The sequence below is a fragment of the Onychostruthus taczanowskii genome, unplaced genomic scaffold (genome assembly GCF_017590055.1).
Source record: "Onychostruthus taczanowskii isolate IOZ18803 unplaced genomic scaffold, ASM1759005v1 scaffold16, whole genome shotgun sequence".
In the NCBI taxonomy this organism is placed as follows: Eukaryota; Metazoa; Chordata; class Aves; order Passeriformes; family Passeridae; genus Onychostruthus; species Onychostruthus taczanowskii.
Window position 1 is genome coordinate 5,073,223 of NW_024498795.1, and position 24,178 is coordinate 5,097,400.

At 37.2% G+C, this 24,178-nt stretch overlaps 1 protein-coding gene across 2 annotated transcripts in view; it reads right to left on the reverse strand.

The window, feature by feature from the left end:
- Positions 1–24,178, reverse strand: part of GNAL (G protein subunit alpha L) — a 184,272-nt gene that overhangs the window by 92,068 nt on the left and 68,026 nt on the right. The window contains exons 1-4 of one of the 2 annotated variants that reach the window (XM_041399395.1): positions 23,452–24,162; positions 23,009–23,081; positions 22,117–22,171; positions 21,827–21,946 (exon numbers count right to left, since the gene is read on the reverse strand). In XM_041399395.1, the coding sequence (XP_041255329.1) occupies positions 21,827–21,946; positions 22,117–22,171; positions 23,009–23,081; positions 23,452–23,590 (387 nt within the window). In that variant the 5' untranslated portion in view covers positions 23,591–24,162. Of the gene's footprint in view, positions 1–21,826; positions 21,947–22,116; positions 22,172–23,008; positions 23,082–23,451; positions 24,163–24,178 lie in introns of those variants that run through there. The other variant, XM_041399394.1, reaches the window with a different exon arrangement.

Here is a 24,178-nt window from a genome sequence, read left to right on the forward strand (position 1 = left end):
TTGAAAAATTAGTTAAAAATCTGTCATTTTTCTATTTTAGAAGTTGTTATTTTCTGTAATGATTGTGTTTTAAAGGTAGTTTAGAACTGATGAAACCTTAAGAATGAGACAATCACTACAAATCTGACAGGCACTGGTGATGACAGATATCAACCCCAAATCCAGTGCTGTTCTTCAGAAAATCATACCCTTTATGCTGATGATACTGACACTGTAAGACAGCATCTCTTGATGAAGTACAGGACATAGAACATCTTCTTCCACAGCACGCTCAGGGAAATTAACTTCCTCATCTAAGATATACTTTAAAACTATTTTTATAGTTAAAAACTATTCCATTTCAAGTTAGCCGTGTACAATTTGAATGTGCACATACTTGTGAAAATCAGTCTTGCTCTTTGGGTGTGACTAGAAGGACAGAAACTGAGATGTGTTATGCTTGACTGAATCAGGCTGGCAGAAAAGTCCATACAAAAAAACCAGAAGGACTGAAATGAAAGCTTCAGTAGCTGATACAAACACTTTACAACTTGTTGAAAGAACAAGAAGATACATTAACAAAGATGACACAAGATCCACTTTTATAAAGAACATTATTCAGAAGACTCTGTACATCTAGCAAAGACAGACTCATGCAGCAAAACACTGGGGCAGTTGCACTCAACATTCTGCACCTGGGTCCATCACTCTACCCATCTGTTCCTAAGAATTCATTTATTTTAACTCATGAGCAGAAAACCTTCCATTCTCCTTGAGAATGAAAAATATTATGCAGCACTCCACAGCTGTTAAAAAACTATACTGTCTTGAAGGAGAAAGGCTACTGGCAGTCATAAGCACAAAATGTGACCACAAACATAAAATGTACATGTCACATTTAAATTTCAGTTGTAGCTTAATTTATCAATCTGTTTCAGCCCTACTGCCAAGGTATGCTGTCTCCTCAGCTCACTTTCCAAGGAATGATGACTTACACTGCTGGATCACCTGTCTGACAAGCAATCATGGCTTTCACCTAACTCTGCAATCCACTGGCCAGTTCCAAACAAATGCCACAAAAAAGGCAGAGGACTCAAAGAAGGCCTCCAAGTCTAACAAGACTGCCCTTGGCTGGAGAAAGGGGCTGGTTGGACACCTCCTCACTGAAGGGAAGCTTTCAGCATGATCCTAACAAGTTAGCTGTTTGTGCTGAATTAGCTGCTGATGGACACACACCACCTGACCAGCCAGCCAACACTTACTCACCAAAAATGCCCTGACATGCACTACTTCTTGTCCACCTAGAAGGGGACGAGGACTGCTCTGAGGAGAATCAAGCAATAGACCTGAAGGAGAAATGGGCTATTTATTGTCACTGGAGAGAGAAGTAGGCTGGGCGTCTACAACATCCACAGACAACCAGAATTCATTAGCTCCATTACTTAGAGAACAAATTACACTCTGCAGGACTGAAAAAAAAAAGACTTAAAGCTCCTGGTGAAGACCAAAAACAGATTATGCCAAGTACATACCCCTTTCTGCTTTAGCTAGGAAGAAAGGCAGGAGAAGGAATGGAGGAAATGAGATTTAAGTTACTTGCTGCAATTGTACAGAGATCCAAGCTGGCTGCTAGAATATGCCTATTTTTCACATTAGGGACTATTTAAGATCTCAAACTGTAGTTCAAATGCTAGTACTGTGTACCAAGGGTGGCAATATAAAACTATGTTAGCTCACTTGTATAATATCCACGTATAGCTATATTGAGTCACTCTTTAATATCATATATTATACAACACATACTACATAAATCTTGCAGAACGTTTTCCCCAAATCTAAGAAACTTTTATGATGGCCATCATCACCGTAATTCCACAGAACAAATTTAAGATACAAACCACAGCTTTTTTAGCATCTTCAGCAACCTCAGAGCACAATAACACTTTGGGCTGGCTACTTAACAGAAACTTCTGTAATCAAAGTCACAAAAAACACAGCAGTCCAAGAGAAAGTCAAAATTTGTTTTAAATTGTATTTCAAAACTCAAGTACCCACCAGAGATATAGCAGACTTATTGCTGTACTGCAAAGTGTTTGAAAACTGCTTTTCCAGCAGCAAACATTTATTAACTGGATGGAATGTTCCCATCCCACAAAAATAAGTTTTTGTTTTAGATCATCTTTAGGAGTCTAAAACAAAACATTAGATTTGTGCTTATGTCTAAAGTCAATCAAAATGGATAATGAGAAATAGTCAGAAATTTAAATTGTTTGAGTCCTAATGAACACGGCTTGCTACCTGTCACTAGAACTTTCAAGACATGTAGTGAGTGAAGACAAAAAGGGTCCAAATAGGTCAATGACAGAAAAAAAAGATGCCATCTACACATCAGAATAGCTAATAATGTAGAAGTCTACAACTATTTTTACAAGAAAATTAAAGCTGGAAGTTATTCAATTCCATATTATATATAAAGGTATCAATTTACAGTCAATTTTTTATATGGTTTTCTTTTTGACAAGGTGTAAAACAGCATTTCTAAAACTCATCTGCTAGAAAGGTGCAATTTCTTGACTAGATAAAAGCATGAATGTCTCTGTAAATGTGGGTGCTTTTTTCTAGTATCACAGCCTGCTGTTTGTTTGCTATCTAGCTGTGGTTTTTTTAAAATACATTTTGATACTTTTAGACACGGGACATGCTTCCAGCTCCTAAATGACCTGCAGTGCAATTTACTGTAGTGTGTACTGTACAAAGTTCTTTGGTATCCACAGGAACAGTTACCAACTGATGTGAACTTCCTTCCCTAAAGAGCTTGTTTTGAATAACAAACTACTCCAGGGGGAAATACATTATCTTGTCTAATCAAATGTTCAAGTGAGGCTTATTTCATTCCAGGGCTTTACTATGCATTGTGGAAATGTTTGTGGCACTGACCTTTAATTAATCTCAACCTTAAAGGAAGACAGTAAAAGCTTAGAAGCCCAGATTGTGCATATGATTTTAAAGCCACATTTAAATGGTTTAAAGAATTAATAAAAGTCTCCTATTTTTTTAGTGACTATGTTCTCTAAGGTGTTTGCTTTTATGTAATCAGTATAAAAGGTTTTCGTAAATATCAGTAGTTATTTGTTCTTACTTTGTTCAATCAGGTTTAAACTATAGATGTTACTGATATAGGGCTTATATTACCAACATGCTTCCTTTTACCCAAGTGTATTTGTTCAGTGCTTTTTGATTAGCTGGAAGTGTTTCCCACTGAGAAACATGTACTTTAGACAGAAAACAATTCAACAGGACAGTATCACATATATGTAGGGCAAAAGTTCATTTTTCACGTCAGAGAGCTCGTGTTAGGTAAAAATATAACTCGGCCTCTTGTGATGTCTGCCCAGGTGGCATGAAGCAGAAACAGCCAAGCCATTCCTGAGATGCCTTCTGCTGAGGAGACATCTTTGGAGGAGTTTAATGCCCATGTCCCACCAGAGAAGAAAAGGACAAGTCAAGGATAGCGAGGAAAGAAGAGGAAACCAGGGGAAACTGGGGTGTCTTCTTCAGCATCCTCTTTCCTTCACCTCAACCATCCCAGAGCACATGTCCCTAGACAGGAGAAGTGAGTATCTAGCATGCTCATGGAGAGTTGGGAAAGCAGAGCAGGAAACCCTTTCTGATGCTGTAAAAAGCACTAATAAAGAAAGAAATATTCTGATTAATTACTCAAACATGCAGTGTTGATTATGTGTATCCATAAAAAAAGGGAAGAAACTGACATAATTCCTGTTGTTAAACAATAATTATGGTTGAAAGTCCTGAAAGTTTTTGACACTTTTTTTAGACTACTGTCAGGAAGACAATATAATAACACTATAAATAAAAGAAGCAGCATAATAAACAACATCTGAAAAACTGGTGCAATACTCAGGTGCATACATTTGCTGTAATGATCAAATACTGTTTTTACAGTAAACACTTTACTAATACATACAAGGTATAAAGCTCTTGGAAAATCACAATAAAAATTAAGCCCCAGATATTATTGGTTTTTTTTGCAACTGATGGAAACCAACTGTATTACATTCCTTTAACATTTTCTACTTGTAAAGTGAAGAGTCATAAGTTTCAGGTATTTTTAAAAATGGTACTAATGATTCAGTTCCAAGTCTTATTCTGTTTGTTTTTGATGTATTTTTGACATCCATTCAGGTAAATAAGAAAACAAGCTAGTTATTTCTCTTCCTCACTGCTAATTTTCAGTTCTAGTTGGCTGCACAGGTTAATTCTAAGTTGGTTGGCTTTCAATCACATTTTCTATCTACCACTTTGCAAACTTTCTTGGAAACTTATCCTGATCTTAAAAGAAAACCCCAACATAATAAAACCTGCTTAAGTTAAAACTTTGAGTAAAATGTCATTATTCTTGTTTTGCACATATTTTGAAGACTAAAGTAACAATATTGGCTTCTACTAATATAACATTGCTCTAATTTCGAACATGTAATATGCTTATGTTTTAGATAATTTATATTTAGACACAGATGGAGAGCAATTTTATTCTAGTCTAAAGCGGCTTGATTTTTTTTTAACAAACCTGGTGACAAACATGCTCATGCCAATATTTTACTTCACATAATAAAAAAGTGAACTTCCTTTCCAAGTGTCTCCTTACATACTCAGGAAACATCACTGGTACATTTACCACTAATCTCTCGTGGTAAGAGAGGATTCTGATTTTGAAGAACTAAACATGGAAACTAAGGTAAAGGATGGCAGTAATACAATTTAAAACAAATTACAAATACTGACAGGTGCATAGAAGTACTATGTGGATTGCTTCCACATAGTACTTGTTATTAAGTATTCAGCTTATAAAAATTAATATATTAAGTACTCAGCTAAGATGGCATCTGTATTTTTGCAAAGACTGACATATTCTCCTTCCATTTTTTCTGGTTACATAAATCCAGGTTGAAATGCAAAGGAAGTTTTATTTTTCCTCTTTTTTCCTCCATGAGAAAAGAGATGAAATAATTTAATGCTTGAGTTAACACAGGCACAGACACTAGGGTTGTATTTAACATTTTTTAGCAGGAGTTGAAAAGTTCAACTGAAAAACTTCACTGGACTTTATGAAGACAAAACATTAGATCGTATCATGTTTGCTCCCCATTTATCTCCCAAACAACACAATTTAGCTTAGCTAAAATCTGAATTGATCCTCAGGCTTTTTAAGTGTATTGTGAAACTTCAGGAGCTTCATTGCTCCTGTGGAGAGTCCTTTCCCTTCTGGATAGCCACAGGCTCCCTCATGTTATCAGATAACACCTCTTACAAGGACAAGCTGGTAGAAACGAGTTGATGATTTTCTTCTGGTAGAAGTCTCTCCCAGCTTACAGAAAGAAAACCAGAAAGAAAATCAAAAAGAAAACCATCATGGATTCTGGCAAGAAAGGCAATGTGGTCTCACAGTTGCTATGGTGCAACTGGAGAAATTAAGTAAGGGTTAATAGGGGAATCTCACTGGCATATAAGCCAAAACTTTCACCTGCTCAACAGCTATGATTCATTTGTTCTTTTAGTTAACCTATTTAAAAATGAATCAGCATACTGCTGATATGGGATAGATTGGAAAGTAATCTCTTCTGGAAATGACTTCTTAAATCTTATATCAAGAAGGCAAAGTCATACTAGAGCTCTTTCTAGCCTACTGTCCTTTTTCCAACAGTGGATGCCCAAAAAGAAAGGGGCAAGGCCAGGACAAGGATACACAACAACAGTCTTCCAAGACTTCTCAAGAACCCGAGCCAAACAGGCCTTCTACATACTCAGGAGCCCACAGCTGATTTCTGTTTTGTGAACTCTGAACTCATCCCATCTCCTCCAAAGGCCATGTGAATTTCATAAAATAGCTTTGATTCTACATAATGTCACTAACATGACGTGCACTGGAACAATTACTTTACAACCACAGGAACACTTATGCTGGCTGATCCAATACCGTAAACAGAATTTAAATGTATATATATATACATCTATAGGTATGCTCCCCTTCCATGTCTTTTATGGTCAAATGACCCCTCATGGAATTTCTGCATATGTATCTAGTGTACTTTCAGTAAAAATAACAGAGTAGTAGAGTGGAAGAGCCTTGCAGTTACACAATAAAACCAAGAGAAAAGGATTCTCGTGACATAAGGCTCAAACAGCCATGTAAGTCTTTTGTACACTCAAGTTCATGTGAGTCAACTGCTTTTGAAAGCCATCAGACTAAGCCTTAAGCCTTAAAGCTCCATTCCACAAAGTTAAGTTTAGGAATAACTGCAGTGAATGTTGCTGTGTTTACTTATCCAAAAGGGCAAGGGTGAGCAAGACAGACCTGTTCTGATACTGTTTAACCTCTGCAAGGAATGTCAGTCTTCACATCAGAAGAAGCAAAACCTGTGCTGGGTTTCTCCTGACACACACATTCTCAGTGGCTTTTGGTCTGACTCTAATCTCTGCCCATAGATACCGAGGTGCAGGAAGTAAGCCTGCTTGTTTAGATAGCCATCACCTTCCCATTACATCCTACTGCTTGTTCCCATCTCCGCTTTCTTCTTCTCCATTTTGTGCCACCCGCCCTCAGTTAAAACCACGGAAATGATCTGCACTAAAAATAACCTCTCCCTCCACCTCATTTGGTCAGGTCAAACAAACAGCTTTACCACGACACAGCTGAGGGCACAGTGCATAAAAATGGGAAAGTGGAGTGGATAGTGATGGGGGAGGGTTGGAGGAAGGAGGACAATAGCCTAGCCAGGCAGCATTGTTGGAAACAATGCACATGAAACTAAGCAGTAGGCACTCCTTAGCTGCCCAGAGCAGTGACATGACTCAAAGACTGATGACTTGCTTAAATTACAAAAGCTGAGGAGAAAAATAATTTATGTAGAGCCATGAAAAGAGTATCACATGAGCCTAAGCATCTCAAAAAAGTAAATGAATTCCAAAGTCACTTAAACAGTGATAGACCCTCCAGTTTTGAAACATCAGGTCCCAACAAGAACCCAACATTTCCACACTGGAAAAACCTGCCCAGAGAGAGTATGCACTGACACAGCTGAGCCAGTCCTCACCTACGGCAAACGAAGAGCACTCAGAGCAAACTTGCTAGGAGCAAATGCCTGGAATTCCCCCCCAAGTCAAGCCAACTGTTAGAATCACAATTTTCTCCCTACTACATCCTCACATTCCATACAGCAACTCTCCAAAAAGTGCTAAAACTTTTTAACTTCCCTCTTAGTGGCTGGAAGCATGCAGGACAATATGTTTTTACAAAAAAAAAAACCCAAAACAAACGCACCTAATTGTGGTATTTGCAAATATGCTTTGTTGTTTGTATTTTGGAAAGGGAAAACAAAAAAGCAAAGAAAACTTTGATTTACTGCACATTTTTTATCTCTGTATTTCCCCAGAATTCCAACTCCTAAAGTTTAAGTATGTTGACATCTATCATGTAAGCATGGATCAGGAATGGTGTTAGCATGACATGTGGCTGTACTTACAATAAGCCCACCACTCCTAACAATTACAGAACCAAAAAAAAGATATGCCTTCCAATGTGACAATCCTTTGAGTAAACTACATTGTAAGACCCATGTCAGGATTTTTTCCTTCAAATTCATTCCATTAGGAAAGTAGGAACTATTCCTAGTGGGAATACGAAATGGAAGTTGTCTCCTTTTTTCTACAGTTTTTGCTATCACAAGCAGAACTAATGAAACCTCATATACTGTGATCTGTGTCTGTAGCTCTTTAAACGTCTCACTTGCAAAGTCAACAGCTTTGTTTTAACTCTGCTCTGAAACCCCAGTTCTGAGGACAAATGCAAAACACACATCTCCAAAAAGCCTGCAGACAACCAAGGATCGCATTTGAGTTTACTTCCTCGTGGTGATAGTTAGGAGCAGTCACTAGTATTTCAAAGCTAGTCACCTGCCACCCTCTACCAGAGAACCTTCTCACTGATGCCACAGACTTGAAACAAACTTGTTTTATCCTCCAAATACTATTTTCATTTCCATATACTCCAGGGGCTACAGCTAACAGCCTCTGAACTGGATTTTTCACCCCACTGTTAGCCACCAGATGTCCTAGATCTTGAATAGATTAGAACCTTGTACAGAAGTAGGAAAAATCTCATACATAAATGCACATATGCGTGCCAGTGCACACACACGTGAAAACAAAAACCCCTTCCTGGTGGTTTGAATTGAAAATATCTGAAAGCATGCTCCTTGCTCCTCTGAGCCTTTAGAGATAATAGTCCTGACTGCATTACCTTCCTCAGCCATTTTTTTTCTGCTTTTAGGGAGGAAAATGTTAGACCCTGTTGAATTAGGAAATGTGCCTAACTCTCCATGAGAAGCGACTCATGTGCATCTTGCCAGGAATTAGTTTTGAAACAATCAACATGTGGAAGCATAAGAGAGTTTTGTGCATGGTATGTTGTAGTCTGCTACACTGTCTGACATAGCACCCTGGAAGAACATGCACTATTTATGAGAAATTATCACTGTCTGTTTATACAACATGGCCATGACAAAATTAGTTAGATAACTAATGAAGTCCTAGATTAATTCAAGACATGATTACAGAAAATTTAGTTTTGGAAAAGAAGTCCCAGAGGCTTTCAACTAACATGGCCATAAAAGCCCTGTGAACAGAAAGTGGCAAATGTGTAAGACCAACTGACATGACCTTGGGTCTTCCAAAGTTTCCCAGATTTTCAGAAGTTTTTAACTTCTTGAGCATGAGCTGATTCATGTCACTGAAAATGCAGATGTAAGTGCCTGAAACTGGGCACTCAGATCTCAGTGTCTTTATGAGACTGTGATTATTAAATTCACTGTCGCAGAATATCTCAAACGTGAACTGCCATACACCATGGAAGATAGGAATTTTCTCCTCTCCTCAACTTCATTTCCTCCCTCTGAACAGACAGGCACAAGAATATGTAATTACAGCTTTTTAAATACTAAAAATTGTATTTGGCTCCCTTTCCTCTTCAACTTGGAGTGATCTCTTTCCATGAGTAAACATATCCAGTTTACTTTGTCTCCTCTTACTCTTGATGCTCTCCTCTGGACTCCATTTGTGTACTTCTTTTTAAATTCAGTTCCCAAAATTAGACACAATATCCCAGCTGAGAACTCACCATTGCCAAAGAGAACGGCATAATTACTTCATGGTTTTTTGTACAACAGCCTTGTTAATGCATCCCAGAATGAGTTAACTTATTGTTTGTGGTCCATTACTACAACAAACAATTTTTCCTGCACTACAAGCAGTTTCTTTGCATCCTGTATCCTCTTCCATTCCCTTCCCTAGAGACTTTCTGTTTATTCCTGAGAGGCTACCAGAAGGGGATGACTGGTTGACCTGCTGGAGACAACCGTGTTTGACAGACTTTAATGTAAAGATTTAGTATTACCGAGATCCTAGAGCAGTTTGTTCTTAATTTCTTGTACTGCTAAAAAAACCTGAGAAGTGAAACAGAATTGCACTATTTTCTTTGAAATGTGCTAGTCACAACTGATAGAGAAAATATGATGAAGAGAGGTACAGATGTAAAAATTAAATAAGTCAATAAAAAGAAGTATTTTAACAGTAAAAAGAGGCCTTCTCTAGTAGCCACCCCTTACTATTTTTGCTTCTTTAATCACAATCTACAGCACTTTTTCCCACAAACCACAAGTGCTGAATCATGTAAGACCTAAATTGACATAAAAATAACAAAATTCTGCTACTTGCAGCATTTCCCCAAGGGAGATCAAAAAGTTCAGACCATTTTCTCTTAGTGACACACAGCACTAGGAACTGTGAAAAAATGCGGCATTTTGTATTTTTAAACATTTTATTTCTCTAATGAGAAGGGTTCAAAACAATGGTGTTCTTTTCTGCTAAATCAGGCAAACCGTAATGAACGATTAAGGAACTATGAGCAGATTTGAAAGCACAAATGTCCTTTGTGGTACTGTAAACATTGCCTCTCCAAAATCAGGCTGAAGAGCAATTTATTTTCCATTTTAAGAACAAAAATAAAGTGTGGTCTCCATCTGTATGGAAGAAAATATTAGTCATGGCACATAATTTTAAAAATGCATCTTCCTAAGTCATACATGGCAGTATAGCAAATGAGAAGACATGACAAGAATTACACATGAAAGAATGAAAAAATTGAATGCGATGGATTTTTATAACAGACTAGTCAATGTGTATAACAGATCTGAAAATACCTGAGATAAGGATAATTATCATTAATACTACCCTTTGGGCTCTGCTAATGTGTTGGTACAGAGGCCTCTACGCACATTCCTCTTACCTGCGATTGTGCTCAAGCTTTCATAGAATCATAAAATAATCTACTGTAATTATACAAAGATACCAACTCATTGTCAAAAACTCCCCAAACCCTACCAACAGCAAAACACCAACAAAAACCCCCACCACACAATAAAAAAGACTAGATCATGAAAAAGAAGACAACACCTTAAACACTATTTGTAGTTTGGGTTTCTCATTGCCGTCAGGGTCTAGTAAAACTAGAAGGCCAATAAGAATTAGCAAAGACACAGAACAAACCCTGTGAGAGAAGTTAAGGAGACTCTAAGTGGAAAGACAAATATTTGGAGGTACACGATATGCAATAAGGGGGGCAATTTAGGAAAGATGAAATATTTTTCATAGAGAAACTAGGGAAGACTTGTGGGCAGCAGGCTTGGAGGGAAAAAAAAAACCCAACAAAACAAACAAAAACCTCAAAATTAATCAAATCAATCAAGTGGGACTTCCTCATACAACACATACTTAAACTGCAGAACTCACTGCCATAACTGAAAGCTCACACAGGTTGGGAGGGGAAAAAAATCCTGGAAGAAAAATCTACCAAAACGATTAAATCCAGAAATGCCACTCCTAGTCAGAAAAACCTCAGCCATAAATCTGTAGAGACTAGGATGACCAATGTGGGAAACATTACTATGTGTGGGTCTCCCTCTTAAACTCTTTTTCCTGTTTCGCTATCAGACACGGTCAGAGATGAGATCTGGTGCTAAATGAACCCGTGATCTGAGCTGGTACAGTATTCTTATGGTTTATTGAGCTGTGCAAATCAATTTAAGGTAAATTATCTAGGACACTGTGCATAAAACCTTTCCTTCTGCACAGAAAGTTATGCTGCTGCAGCCTACTGTTCAGCAAGCCTTTTAAAGATATTATTATTAAAAAACCCCACAATATGAAAATGAATCACAGTGATTGAAAAGACCTACTGTTCACAGCTTAATAGCATCCAGAGAACTGTCATTTATCTGAAAAAGATTTTGCTTATTTCAAGTTCTGTGCCAATCTCTAACCTACACAACTTTACCCACCCCCAAGAAAATCCATAAAAGTGCTCAGCGACCTCCCAAATATAAAATTAATGGAGAAAAATTATTTGCTTGTTTTGTTTTTCAATTGAAAGTATTTGTGATTTCTATATTAATATCACTGCATAACCGGAAGCTCAGCTGCATGAATGCTGTGCTGGCAGTACTAGCTGTGCATTTACATCCATATATATCCAACTGTTTAAGCCTTTGCAACATTAGACCCTTGGGAATATAGCTGCTTAGGATGACTTCTGTATTTATGGAATATAATAGTTCTTGCCAGCCTTTCATTCATCAGTGAGAAGAATCAAAACCTGCTCTATAGAATGAAGGCCAAGGATGAAATTTAATACTTTATTTCTTTAAGATTCAGTGAAAATCCTCTGCAGTTTGAATGGCTGGCTCTCAGAAATGTCAACAGCCATCTTCCTCTACCGACATGATTTTTAGTCCCTAAAATTATTTTTTGATTTTGATTTCTGGCTTATACATTCCCTGACTAATTATTCTTTTGGTCCATGATATACCCACACTCTGCTGTTGGTAAGCATGTTAAGTTTGCTTCTGTTCAAATCTGGGGAGAAATTCAGTACATAACAACAGTGATTAGAAATGCTAATTCCAGGGGTGGGAAAAGAAAAGCTCTACTGTTCAGCTAGAAGTATGCTATCCTAAACAAGTGAGTCTTCTCTTCCCAAAAGGAACAGGCTACACTGACATCCTGAGATGGAAAAAAAGAGCTAAAGTTAGAGGACACCTGCCCTCCCAAAGAATATTCTGATGCACGTTTTAAAAGCTACAGATCTTACCATGAAGACTCACTCTGCTGTGATACCTGCTGGAAATCTAATAATTAATGACAGGGTTTCAGTAGCATGCGGTGACACCTGATCTCTTCCTCTAGTGACCACATATTTGCTACATAGTTTTTTCATTCACATTTCTCCTCTGCTTTTTTTCTTTTTTTGTTTGTTTGGGTTTTTTTGCCTGGAGTTGGTTACTCCTCATGGCACACAGCCTGCACCAAAGGCACTCTGAAGCTGACTGGCAACCAGCTCCTGCTGCTGTTTGTGGCAGCTGTAGGTTCGCAGGCAAGGAAGGGGCAGTTCATTGTCTGCACAGAGGGAAGCAAGGACACACTTTCCCCTATTTTAGTTAACTGTTCTTTGCCTTTTCTTGTTTTCCTACCTGACAGTTCTTAAATTTGGTATTATTTAGCTCCTGTGAAAGAAAGTATGTGGGTGTATGTTAAGAAAAGAATGATCTGCACAGCTCTGTCACTTAACATCCTCTGGAAGTGAGGGTGGACGTGATCAAAAAGCATTCACCAAATTAACAGAGATAAGAGGGCTTGCATATCTTTAGCCTATTTCATCTTGCTAAACAATTTCAGTTCAAAACAGTGGGATAATTATTTGCATTAAAATATGTTTAAGTCCTACTGACAGCACCAAGAAAACTCAAATGTAATGAATTGGCAGAAGTGTCAGAAAATGTTTATTTTTAAAATATTTAAAAGGCAAAGTTCATTTCTAACATCGACGTAGCAGAAAAAAATCCAATATTCTGTCTTTCCTAAGGATAAATATCCTTTCAAAACATCCAGCATAGGTTTTTAAAACAAATACTAGTAGATTAATTACAAGAGTACACTTTAAACCAACCAAAATTAATCTACTGATTTAAAGCAAGAAACCCTAATCTGCATGCTTCATGTGATAGCTGGCATGCCTACAACCAGAGGTAGCTCCGTTCCAAGAAATTATTACAAGTTTCCAAAGTAAAAGGCAATATGAACTTGAAACTGTGTTGTACAAATTACATTCTCCTCCTGACTCCTTTTAAAGAGAAGGTCCTGAAACTTCAATTGAATCTCTTTAAGTACAGCAAAACAAATTACGTGACAAGGGTGACAGAACAAAACAATAAACATTTCATGGAAACTTTTAGCAGTTCACTGCAAATGTGCATTGTTCTCGCCTTTTATCTGCTTTATAGCAGTCCTATTTATATTTATTATAAAGAGCTTCTTAGATCCTCAGAGGAAAAAAATTGTTCATAATACCTTTTGGTTTTTAACCTATCTATTTCAGTGTATGCAAGGTATACATAGTCTTCTGTTCACACTATTTAGCTTGTTCTCTGTTCCTCAGCTCAGGTTGCTACCTTTTGCAAACAAAATATCCTGTCTGTGTATGCAGTCTTTGTTGACATTAAAAGAGGTAATCCACTGTTGACAATAAGAACAAGCCATGGATGAAGCTATGGAGGTGATGAAAAAAAACAAGCAAACGTCTAAGCTCAACATGGCTGCGGAAAGAGAAGCTGTGATCTCATCAGGTGCTGTGATCTCATCAGGTGCTTCTTTCCCTGAAGAAAGGGAATTGTAGCTCTTTGCTACTGTGCAGATGAACACTCACTTCTTTGGAACACTAAATAATGACATAATATTATTTGAGTAGGTGATAGTCTCTGTTCCATAGGTTTCCACCGGCTTCAGTGACAAGGTGCATACATGTGATGATTTATCCATGATCTGTACACTTTTATCATGGTCACTGAAGTAAAAAACAAAGATTCTCCCTGACTAGTAAACATCCTACTTTTTCAGAGCACTCAAAAAAGGCAAAACCAGCAAATCAATCAGCAATCTTTGGCTTAAGAGATTAAAAGAATTAACTGATAATAAAGACAATTCTAAAACACACTCTGCTCTACCTTTTCTCTGGCTGTGATGGAAAATCTGTTTTAATGTAGTTCATAAATAGTGGCAATTCATAAAAATTTCAATATCCTTCTTCTGAAAACTGCCACTTTTGAAAATCTGAAATGTCATCATCCTTCGATGAAATGGACAAAATGCATCTTCATGAAGAGTGTGGTTACTTTTTGCACTTATTTACCTTTACTTCCATTATAATTCAGTTTGATTTACACATAAGCAGAAAAACAAATGAATTTCTTGCCACCATTCGATGTTCATGTCAAATCTTGACATATAAACTCCTTGGTAATCAAATCTTCTACAGAGATTTCAGTGCACCTCAACAGGAGGGGTAAAAATGACAAGAACTCCTTTTGTGTCTAGCCTTAAAAAAGATGGAGAATCAGGATCAGATTGTGATTCAGGCCAAACTACGACACCTCTGTCAAGCATCACCACAGGGATTAGTGCTACTCCACTGGCTGTTTTTCCAAGCTTTACCTCCCAGGGTGGCACAGGACTGCTGCCACCTCTGCACTGCAGGATCACTTTCAGAAGATACCCCGGCAGCAGCCACAATTGTGAAGGAATTCAAAACAGCAGACCACAAAAGCAACCACATTTTAAAATAAATCTATGTCCTTCACAGGTCTGTGGCAAGGACAATGGTAGTACAGGCTTTAACCTATTGATTTTGCCTTTCTTTAATTCAAAATTAGGGTGTACACTGAAAAATACTTGATGAACGAAAATATTCTAATGATCCTCTAATACATTTTCTGTTCTGTGAGGAGAATCAGTCACTCCTACTTAAAATGATAATTCAAGTTATTAGTCTTCCTTTTGCCATCAAATCTAATATCCAAATTTAGATGTAAAAATATTTTTATCCTAATAAAATGCAATAGAAGTATATGAACTTCTCATCTCAAAATGTAGCCAAAAAAGGCAGACTATGACATTTATTATTAATAATTTGCAGTAGTTGACTGGATGCTGGACTGAGGGGTAAAAAAATCCTCTAATTAATTTGTATTAATAGGTACAAAACTTGGAAGTAATACCAGAAAATGTCAACAGGTTTGGAGACCACAGAAATAACTTAAGTTTTACTTAGCAGCAATAATAATAATAATAATAATAATAATAATAATAATAATAATAATAATAAATGATGGTATCTTTCCAGTTTCACAATGAAAGTCTCTGTGTTGCGTGATGATAATAAATAAGTCAGGCTGGATAAAGTGAATACCACCTCACTATCTGGGAAATCAGACTCATAATATAAGACAACAAACATTTAATTTGGTGTTACTATGATGAGGTAATACTTAATGTAACAGTGAACTTTATTCACAGGCACCATTGTTTATAAGACTTCTTCAAATAACTGTCTTTTCAGAATGGAATTAATTATTTTACACTGTAAGATACAACAAAAAAATATTCTAAAAATGCAAAGTACTTATGAAAAAAAGGGAACCTTTTCCAGATATTTAAAAGTTGAATCTGTTAAAAATATTGAGACAGGAAGACTTAGAAACAAAAGTTAGTATCTGCGTCTTTAATTTTTTTTCTGAATACAACTCCTCTTTATTAACTTTGGATCATTTGTGATCATGCACAGGATTTCCTATAGCTCTCAATCCCAGCATTTCTACTGCTAATTGTTGGGGGCCTAAGTAGATCCCTGAGCTCCTTTCCTGGAACACAAATTTAATTCTTTACTTCTCATTGGTATGAACTGTTGTGGGTCAGTGAGTGTGGAACAAGGGATAGAAGAAATATGTTACACTTTTATTACAGAATAATGTTCTACTATAGCAAAAAACTTACTTTATGCTTGAACATCAACTTTTTGTCTATAACAAGCACCATCCCAAACACAAACTGTGTATTTTAAGCAAGAAGTCCTGAACTTCACAGAAGAGCTGTACTTTATACACAAACCACTCAAATTTTAACCTCCAGTTGTTTTCAGTAAAGTCAGAGTATTTATTAAGGAGATAAAAGAATTAAAGAAAACCACGGTACAGGTTTGTAATTTTACAGTTCCAGTATATATTATAAATTTGAGAAATTTAGATGTTTTGAGATTTGTTGATTTGGGGCTTTTATCCTTTTTTTTTCCCCTCCCACACTGTTCTATACTTGTTTGTAGTATGATCCCAGTTCCAGTCTTGTATTTTTGAAACCACAGAGTTAAAATAATAACTGATTATTTCAGAAAGCAAACTGGATTGACTGATCCATCAAAAGCAGACTTACTGCTTACAGAGAACAAGAATAACAGAACAAGAAACACTGAAATATTTTTTTTGATCTCATGTATGAAATGCTTGTAACTTTAACACTGGCTAATCAGAACATTAAGGACTCGCTTTGTCAATTTAATGAAAAGCAGACAACTTAAGCCACATCTGCATGCAAACAGGTACTTCATAAGGAAGAAAAGCTACTGCTGGGCTTTAGCAGAATCTGCTCTTCATATAAAAAGAGCTCAAATTCAGTATCTGCTGTTAATGCATAGTGGACAGCATGAAAAAACCTGATACCAAAATAAAAACATTTCATGGGTTATCTGATTGCTTCTTCTCCCTAATATCCTCTACTTTTCAGCATCAGTTCTGACAATTTTAACCTCTGTATGAAGACTAAGGAGCTGCCAACAGCTCTAACAGCATATGTGTTTTCAGCTGTCCTTCTCTATCAGCCTTCTTCATTAGTTCTTCAGGTGTTATTAATTCAGGGCAGTAATACGGTTGACAGACCAACACTACTTTATTGTTGCCTGGCCTTTAAAAAACTTTGTGTATTTGTTTAAATATGAAAATATGTTTTTATGTAAATATGAAAATCCACCAACGTGCATCTTAGATCACAGAACACAACAAATAACTTCATTTTTAAAAGTCTAATTGATTTTTAAAAGTTGATATTAATATTGAGTAATGTTAAGTACTGCAATCACTGGTAGTTATAAAAACCTGTGTTCATTCTACTCAAAATAGTAAACAAAGCCCTAAAGTAAAAATTTAGATAGAAAGAAAAATCAAGTGAAGCTATTTGAGTGGCAATATTCTCTGCATTCTCTCTTTTATTTTATTTTCAGGTAAAACGTATATTTTCAGACTCATAAAAAAGATGGGAAAATTGTGAGTTAAGTGAAAATCAGAAAAGGTAATGTGATGCCATTTTGTAACTCCTTTGGGCTACATCAAAAGGAAACTTAAACAATTTGTGGTCAAATAAAAGTTCCAGCATTAACTGTACAACCCAAGCAAGTTTAACCACAAATAAACCATACTTATCAAGTTTTTTTTTAAATCCGCAATAAAAACTTTCTACAGCCCAACACTACACTTCACCAAAGCAAGATTTTCAGTTGCTTCAAACACTGAGATGCACAGTGTGAAAAAGCCACCTCCAGGTATCAACATAAGATTGAATTTGAATACCAGGTATCAGAAAAATTTGAAATGCTTAACAAAAGTTTATGTAACTTCAAATTCTGAGCAAAAGGGTTTATCTTTCTTTATCAGGTCTTTGTATGATGAATACGATGCTCTGATTTTTAAAAAGAAAACCTGAAGGAAAATTAAAGTCATCAGATAGAACTCAAACTGAAAATGTAAAGCAAACCGCAGACCTGATTAATCTAAAGTACTTTCCCTGTCAATGCCCACATTAACATTTCATTCTTAACAGCTAAATTAAAGAGCTCGCCTGACTAATAAAATAGCTTTAAAAATTATATTTAAAACTCACACACTAAAATCAGCAAAAGGGACTGAATCTACACAACTCACTACTTACAAAGTTTCCAAAAAATACTTTTCCTCCCTAAAACGTTCTTTGCAAAGGAAGATGAATCTTTTGAAAACTCTACCCACTCCCTAAAGCCTGTGAAGTGTTTACATGTTCTCAACTAAGTGGGTGACCCATGTTGGCTGGTAACTGGTTTGTATGGCCAAACACTTGACAATGCAGCCCAGGGGTAGGTGACCATTACCTGCTATAAACCTGAACAAAACTGATCAGATGAGCTCAATTCAAGATACATCTTATGCTAAGTGACTTCATTTGGCTACATTTTTGGGGAAGACAAGGGGTAAAGGAATTACATACTGATCAGCTTTGTAGTTCCCAGAAAATTCAAAAATTTAACAAAGACAACTGACCTTGAGTAAACACACGTAGATAATATACCACAGCTACCAGCATAATATGGCCTTAATATGTTCATCCAGATTCACAAAGGACAAAATAAATCCCCATCAATAAAGGATTAAAATTGCAGCAGATCAATTCCTGTTAACTTTAGCAAATATCAATCAACACATTGCCAAAAACAATTAAAAAAATCCTTTTTGATAGGGCATGCATCCCCAATTCCACTGTTAAAGCACTTCCTCTGATTCTACCTTTGAGCCAAGATAATGCCTAATCTGGTCAGACAAAAATTTATCTTGATTGCTGTCACAACTTCAAGGAAGAAAATACAGGGGACACTTGACTTACTTCTATTTATCAATTTTGTGAAAACTCTAGCTCTAGTTCTTATGATTTATAGAATTAGAACACATCAGCCAGCCAGGAAATACTTCGTAAAAATTGTACGGTCTTTTATAAAAGTAATGAAAGACTATGTAAAAATTGTAAAAGAAATCCAGAAAGCTTCCAGTTTTTTATACCAGCTAGAAGAACCACCAAGGTAGCATAACCATATGCTACCATAAAGATAATAATTTTTTAAAGTAAGTAAAACTCTTGTGGGGGGCACTCCGCAGACTCTTAAAGTATTGTTAAAACACTGTAAAGAGAAAACAATTTGTTTTAAAATTTGTATCACTACTAAAGAAAATATTCTGCTTACATTTTATAGCAAGATATGTAATTTAAAAAAAACAGACAAAGACCCAGAATATTTTAGTCCAAATATGAAGTCCCCATCTTTAGTCAAGTTTTTGGAATTTCAGTCATAAATTGCAATTAAGAGTATGATTTCACCCGCAGGAAATCAGTATTTTTATATCCACCTATTTTAAGGGTAATTTTCACAATTAAATCTGTATTAGTTAATTTGTATGTAATTTAAGAACGTCTGTCCAAGCAAACCCACTATGTCATAAATATGCTTAAATTAGCACCCCAGGAGTTTAGGTCAGATTGTGGCACCAGTGAAGTTTCTGCAGTTCATCAGGAATCTCTCTTTAAAGACTCCTGATAAGGTGCCATCATTTTCCCACATTTGGCATGCAATGTATCTGAAATCCATCTTCAACTAACACACATTGATTTTTATGACAAAGGTTACATGGCTAATGTCATCCAAAAATTGACACATCTGTAATTCAAATTGCAACACTAAGGATCTTTAACAATCCATTACCATTCATACTGTCACAAACCCTAAAGCTGCCTCTTCCCTCATTCAAAGAAGAATAACCTTTGTCACTCTCTAGAATGTGCCAAAATGTGCCCCAGAGCTGCCTACGTCAGCATTTTTCCCTTCACAACTATTCTGAAGTGAGGATGATTAGTCCTAAAGTCCTGCATGTCTCCTGCTAAACACTTGGTTTGGGCTCAGATGGCCTTACTCCATACATCAGCTATTAATTACAGAATCAGTAATGCTTAGCAGAGGATGCCTGACTGATTACTATCCAAGTATTTATTTTTGTATCTGTCCTTATCCAAAAATACTAAATGGGTCAAAATTTATTTCAGCTGGAAACCTAATTTTACTTTATCATTGGCTTAAACTGGAGTAAAATCAAGCCCTGAAGCACAATAGCATTTTTTTTCAATCTGCCTTGCTCACAAATCCTCCTGGAGATAAATAACATTCGAATCAAGAAAAATTTAAAAGCCCTAAAAAATCTTGGCATACTTTACATCTTACAAATATTAAATGTATGAATTGAGCTGAGAAGCAAACAGAAGGGAAAATATGAAAGTGACACAGAAATAGATTTACTTCTAAATCAGCATTAAATTTCTCTTCTTCTTTTAAACTTGCAACAATCTTTTAAATATTTTTTTTAAAATTAGAACTAATAATTGACACTATTTAAATAACATGATATTTTCAGAAAACCTATTTAATTAAAAAGCATTTATTAATATTTTTATTTTAAACCAAAACAGACTTTGAATAGAGATTTCAAATGAATTATTAATTGTTTCAAGGTCCACTGGGTCCTATTCTTTTCCCCTCCATGAAGGTTGAATTTTCCTCTATATAAAATACCAAGCCATGAGTCAAATTTGACTAGATATAGCCACCTTCTGTGAAAAAGGAGAAAATTTGAAAGCAATAATAAAATAAAAATATCTCCAGCCCTATAAAAAGTCCAGTCTAGCCTTCTTTTATCCCAGAAGCTCAAAAGAACATATGTACTATAGAGAACTGCAAAGTATATGTATCACCATTTTTTTTACTCATCAAAGGATCAAAATTCAAGAAAAAAAAAATCCACATAAAATGAGCAACAAATGCCTCAGAACTGTAATACCTGCAGAAGACAAATACTTCATGTCAAGCTCACATTCCATTTCTAAAAAGAGTTTCTCATTTTCACTAACTTACATCCACCAATTGAGCAATTATGCAATATGTGGGTGTACCTTGCAGTCGTTTTTTTTTTTTTAACATCTGCATTCTGTGTTAAATTCTAACTGTACAAGATGTCTGATAATTTTTCTTTATCTTGAACCTTCAAAGTGGTAGGTTTACCAGAGGCAAAACCACACATCAGAGAATATGAGTCATATAACAAAGAAATGACTCTTCCCCTTCTCCCCCTTGCACCCTGAAGCTATAATAACCTAAAGACACTCTATTGTAAATGGCTTCTTTGGCAGTATTGATAGCATGTACAACTCACAATCATTTAGCCAACAAATGAAGATATTTTTAAGTCCTTACTGTATCCATAACAAATTGCTTTCAGTACCATTTTAAGGCAAATTAAAACTGTGCTACAGCAAAAATAAAATTCAGAATGTCTATGCACTTGCTTTCTTGTCATGCATAAAACATGAAACATTCTATGCATGTACCTATAAATAATAACATAAAAAGATAAAAATAATGTACGATGCCTATGCAAGTTAATCTGAAAAGTATCTCTCATTTGTATACAACAGATCAGCCTCCATGCAAAGTCCCACACTGATTCCATATCAAATTAAAGCAACATTTACATACAAGCAAACCACTGCTCACGCCAACTACAATACATGAGGAAGCAAAGCACCTCACTTGACCACTGCTTACGCAGGTTTCCACTCTGAAGTGCAGTAAATATGGGAAACAACACTGAGGCCATTCCAGCCTTTTATTTCCTCTTATATCCTTTTCTGCAGGTAGACAGTAACTCCTCAGGTTAACATCCTGCATCTAATTCCACGTCGGAAATCAGCTTTCAACAAAGTCTTATTTGATGTGTCAATATGTAAGATTGCATCAGAAAATCTGAAGAGAGCTAAATGCAGAAACAGCATTTAGAACCATTAGCAAATAAATCCTTACCAACAAAACCCCGCACCACTAAAACAGGTGCAACCACCACAGCCTTGTAAGAAAGTTAACAGAGGTGATGCTGGCATAAGATCTTTCTATGACCATCTTCCAAAAAGTAAATAATCCCAATGTTTCAGGAAATCCAAGTGAAGCAACATATTCCCCCTCAAAGCAGAATAAATCAGTGGTTTCTGTTCTTACCTGTGTATAGTCAAAGTCAGAAAGAGGAGCTATACTCTTGATGTAGTCCATTCGAAATTGGTTTTCTGGGTTGGCCAATGGAACTGGGGGTATTAAAGTGCTCATAGCTGAAACTATAGTCTAGAATTGGATAAAACAAAAAAACACATTAATCTGGATACAGGATCAATAGAAGATAATCCAATCTGATCAGCAAAATGGGATTTCTCTCATCACAATCTTGGAAAGCATAATCCTTATAATTTTCAGTACAAACAAGCATGGAAGAACAGTATAAAGTGTGTTCTTACCACAATCGCATCTTTAACGTTTTTCCGAATATCCAGTATTTTCTGTTTCTTTTCTCTGCATTAAAACAGAAATATTAACACTTTGATTTTTTTTCTTCCAAAGCAGTTCAGTCACTTGCACTTAATTTTTTTTCACTGATCACTTGTTTATCTGCTCTTCAAACATTAAAACATACTAGAGTAAAAAAAAACAGGCAAGACAAATACATTTTGCCCTTATCCATTTTTTTGCATAGTATAAAGAGCAATGCACATTCATCCCTAATGTATTTTTCTAAATCATTCAATCACAGCCACATCTGCAAAGCTTCCCCTGATGGAAGTCATTCTTTCATTTCCACAGCATGATGTAAACATGCTCTAAATTAACAACACGTAGGTGAAGGCCAACACATATCTAAAATGAATGCTATGGATTAATAATGATTTCTGGCAAAGAGTTCTTTAGAGAGAAAATGATGTAGCCTCACAAAACAGGAGGATTTCTAACAAATAGGCAAAATTAGTTTCAGTTTTACGCTAACCCCAGCACCGGAAAAACAGCACACAGTGTCATCTGATTATGATTTGACATGTATTTTTATATTACAGACAGATGCAATATTTGGTTATTTGCTTCTATGTAAAAAGTAGTCGCCATGTTGTTGCTACACAGGGGCCTGTCAAGCGCTGCAGTAGCAACAGTGTAAAATACAGTAAAGGGGCCAGAAGGAGAAAATGCAAACATACAATAGCAGCAATTTCCTTATTCTCACTCCCCTCCCTCCCGCAAAACACAGTGTCAAGCCACCAAAACACAGGGGATGAGAGGAGAAATTTCCTAGCGTACTGTGTGTTAACCTGTTTCCAACATTTAAGGATAAATAAGTCACAAAGTGTCAATAATTCTTACTCTGAGTTAAATCCATTGACATGTAGGATTCGCATTTGTTTCACAATAGTGCTTTTTCCTGACTCACCAGCCCCTAAAAGAGAAAGAAGGAAAGGGAGAACATTGTGATACACGGTTCAGGCTGGGTGGTCGGAGAGTTTTTTTGGGTTTCTTTTTTTTTTTTTTTTTTTTTTTTAGGGATTTTTTTTGAGGGTTTTTTTTGGTCCCGACAGCATCTCCCACCTCGGCAGCATTTCTGTATGTGTGCATCCATGTGGCTCAGGCGCTGAGCTCGATCTGTGGACGCCTCGCTTATTGCTCAATACAGCAGCCTACATTTTCCATAGCCACGGCGCACGCCGCATCTCCCCTCTCGGCTGCGCCCGCCGCCCCGGCGGGCTGGGGCTGCTGCCCCCTCCTCGCCCTGCTCGCCCCGGCCCCCACCTCTGCCGCTTCCTCCTTACCCAGCAGCAGCAAGCGGTGTGTCGCTTTATAAGCCAGCCTCTCTTTCTGCAACTGCTTCTCTATTTTTTTGTTGGCTTCTCGCTGCGCTTTCTCATCGATACGCTGATCCTCCGTTTTGCTGTTGCCCAAACACCCCATAGCCGCTGCTCAGGGTGGATGTCAAATCGCTGCCTTCTCAGATTTAGTATTTACAAGGGGAGGGGAGTGGGGGGGGGGAGGCAGAAGACAAGTCTGTATATCCGTGTGTGTCCCTGCGACGGTTTCTGTCCGCTTCTTCCCACCCGGCTGGCTCACATAAAATGGTCTCTGGCCGCTTTCCGATCGCAGCGGAGTTGGCTGCTTCGCTCCCCACCAGAGATGCGGAGAGCAGGCGGCAGAGGTAACCCTGCCCCGGCGGGGAGGGGGTGGGGGGAGAAAGCTGTGCAAAAATGCCTAACATGCAACGAGAGGGAGAAAAGGGCTCCTCCTGGAAACCAGCCGGGTGCCGCTCTCCGCTCTCCCTCCCCACCGCGCACACAATCCCTATATTTCTCTGTAAAGGTCTATTTTTGTCTTCCTAACTCAGCACTGCCTCTTTCTGCGAGACCAGGAAACGGCCCCGCTACCAGCCCTACGCGCAGGGAAGCCGAAGGAGAAAGGTAAAAGCCGGACGGATCTACCTGGATCCTGCGGGGCCGGGGCCAGGCGGCGCCGCGGGGTCCGCGCCCCCCGCCCCGGGCCGCCCCC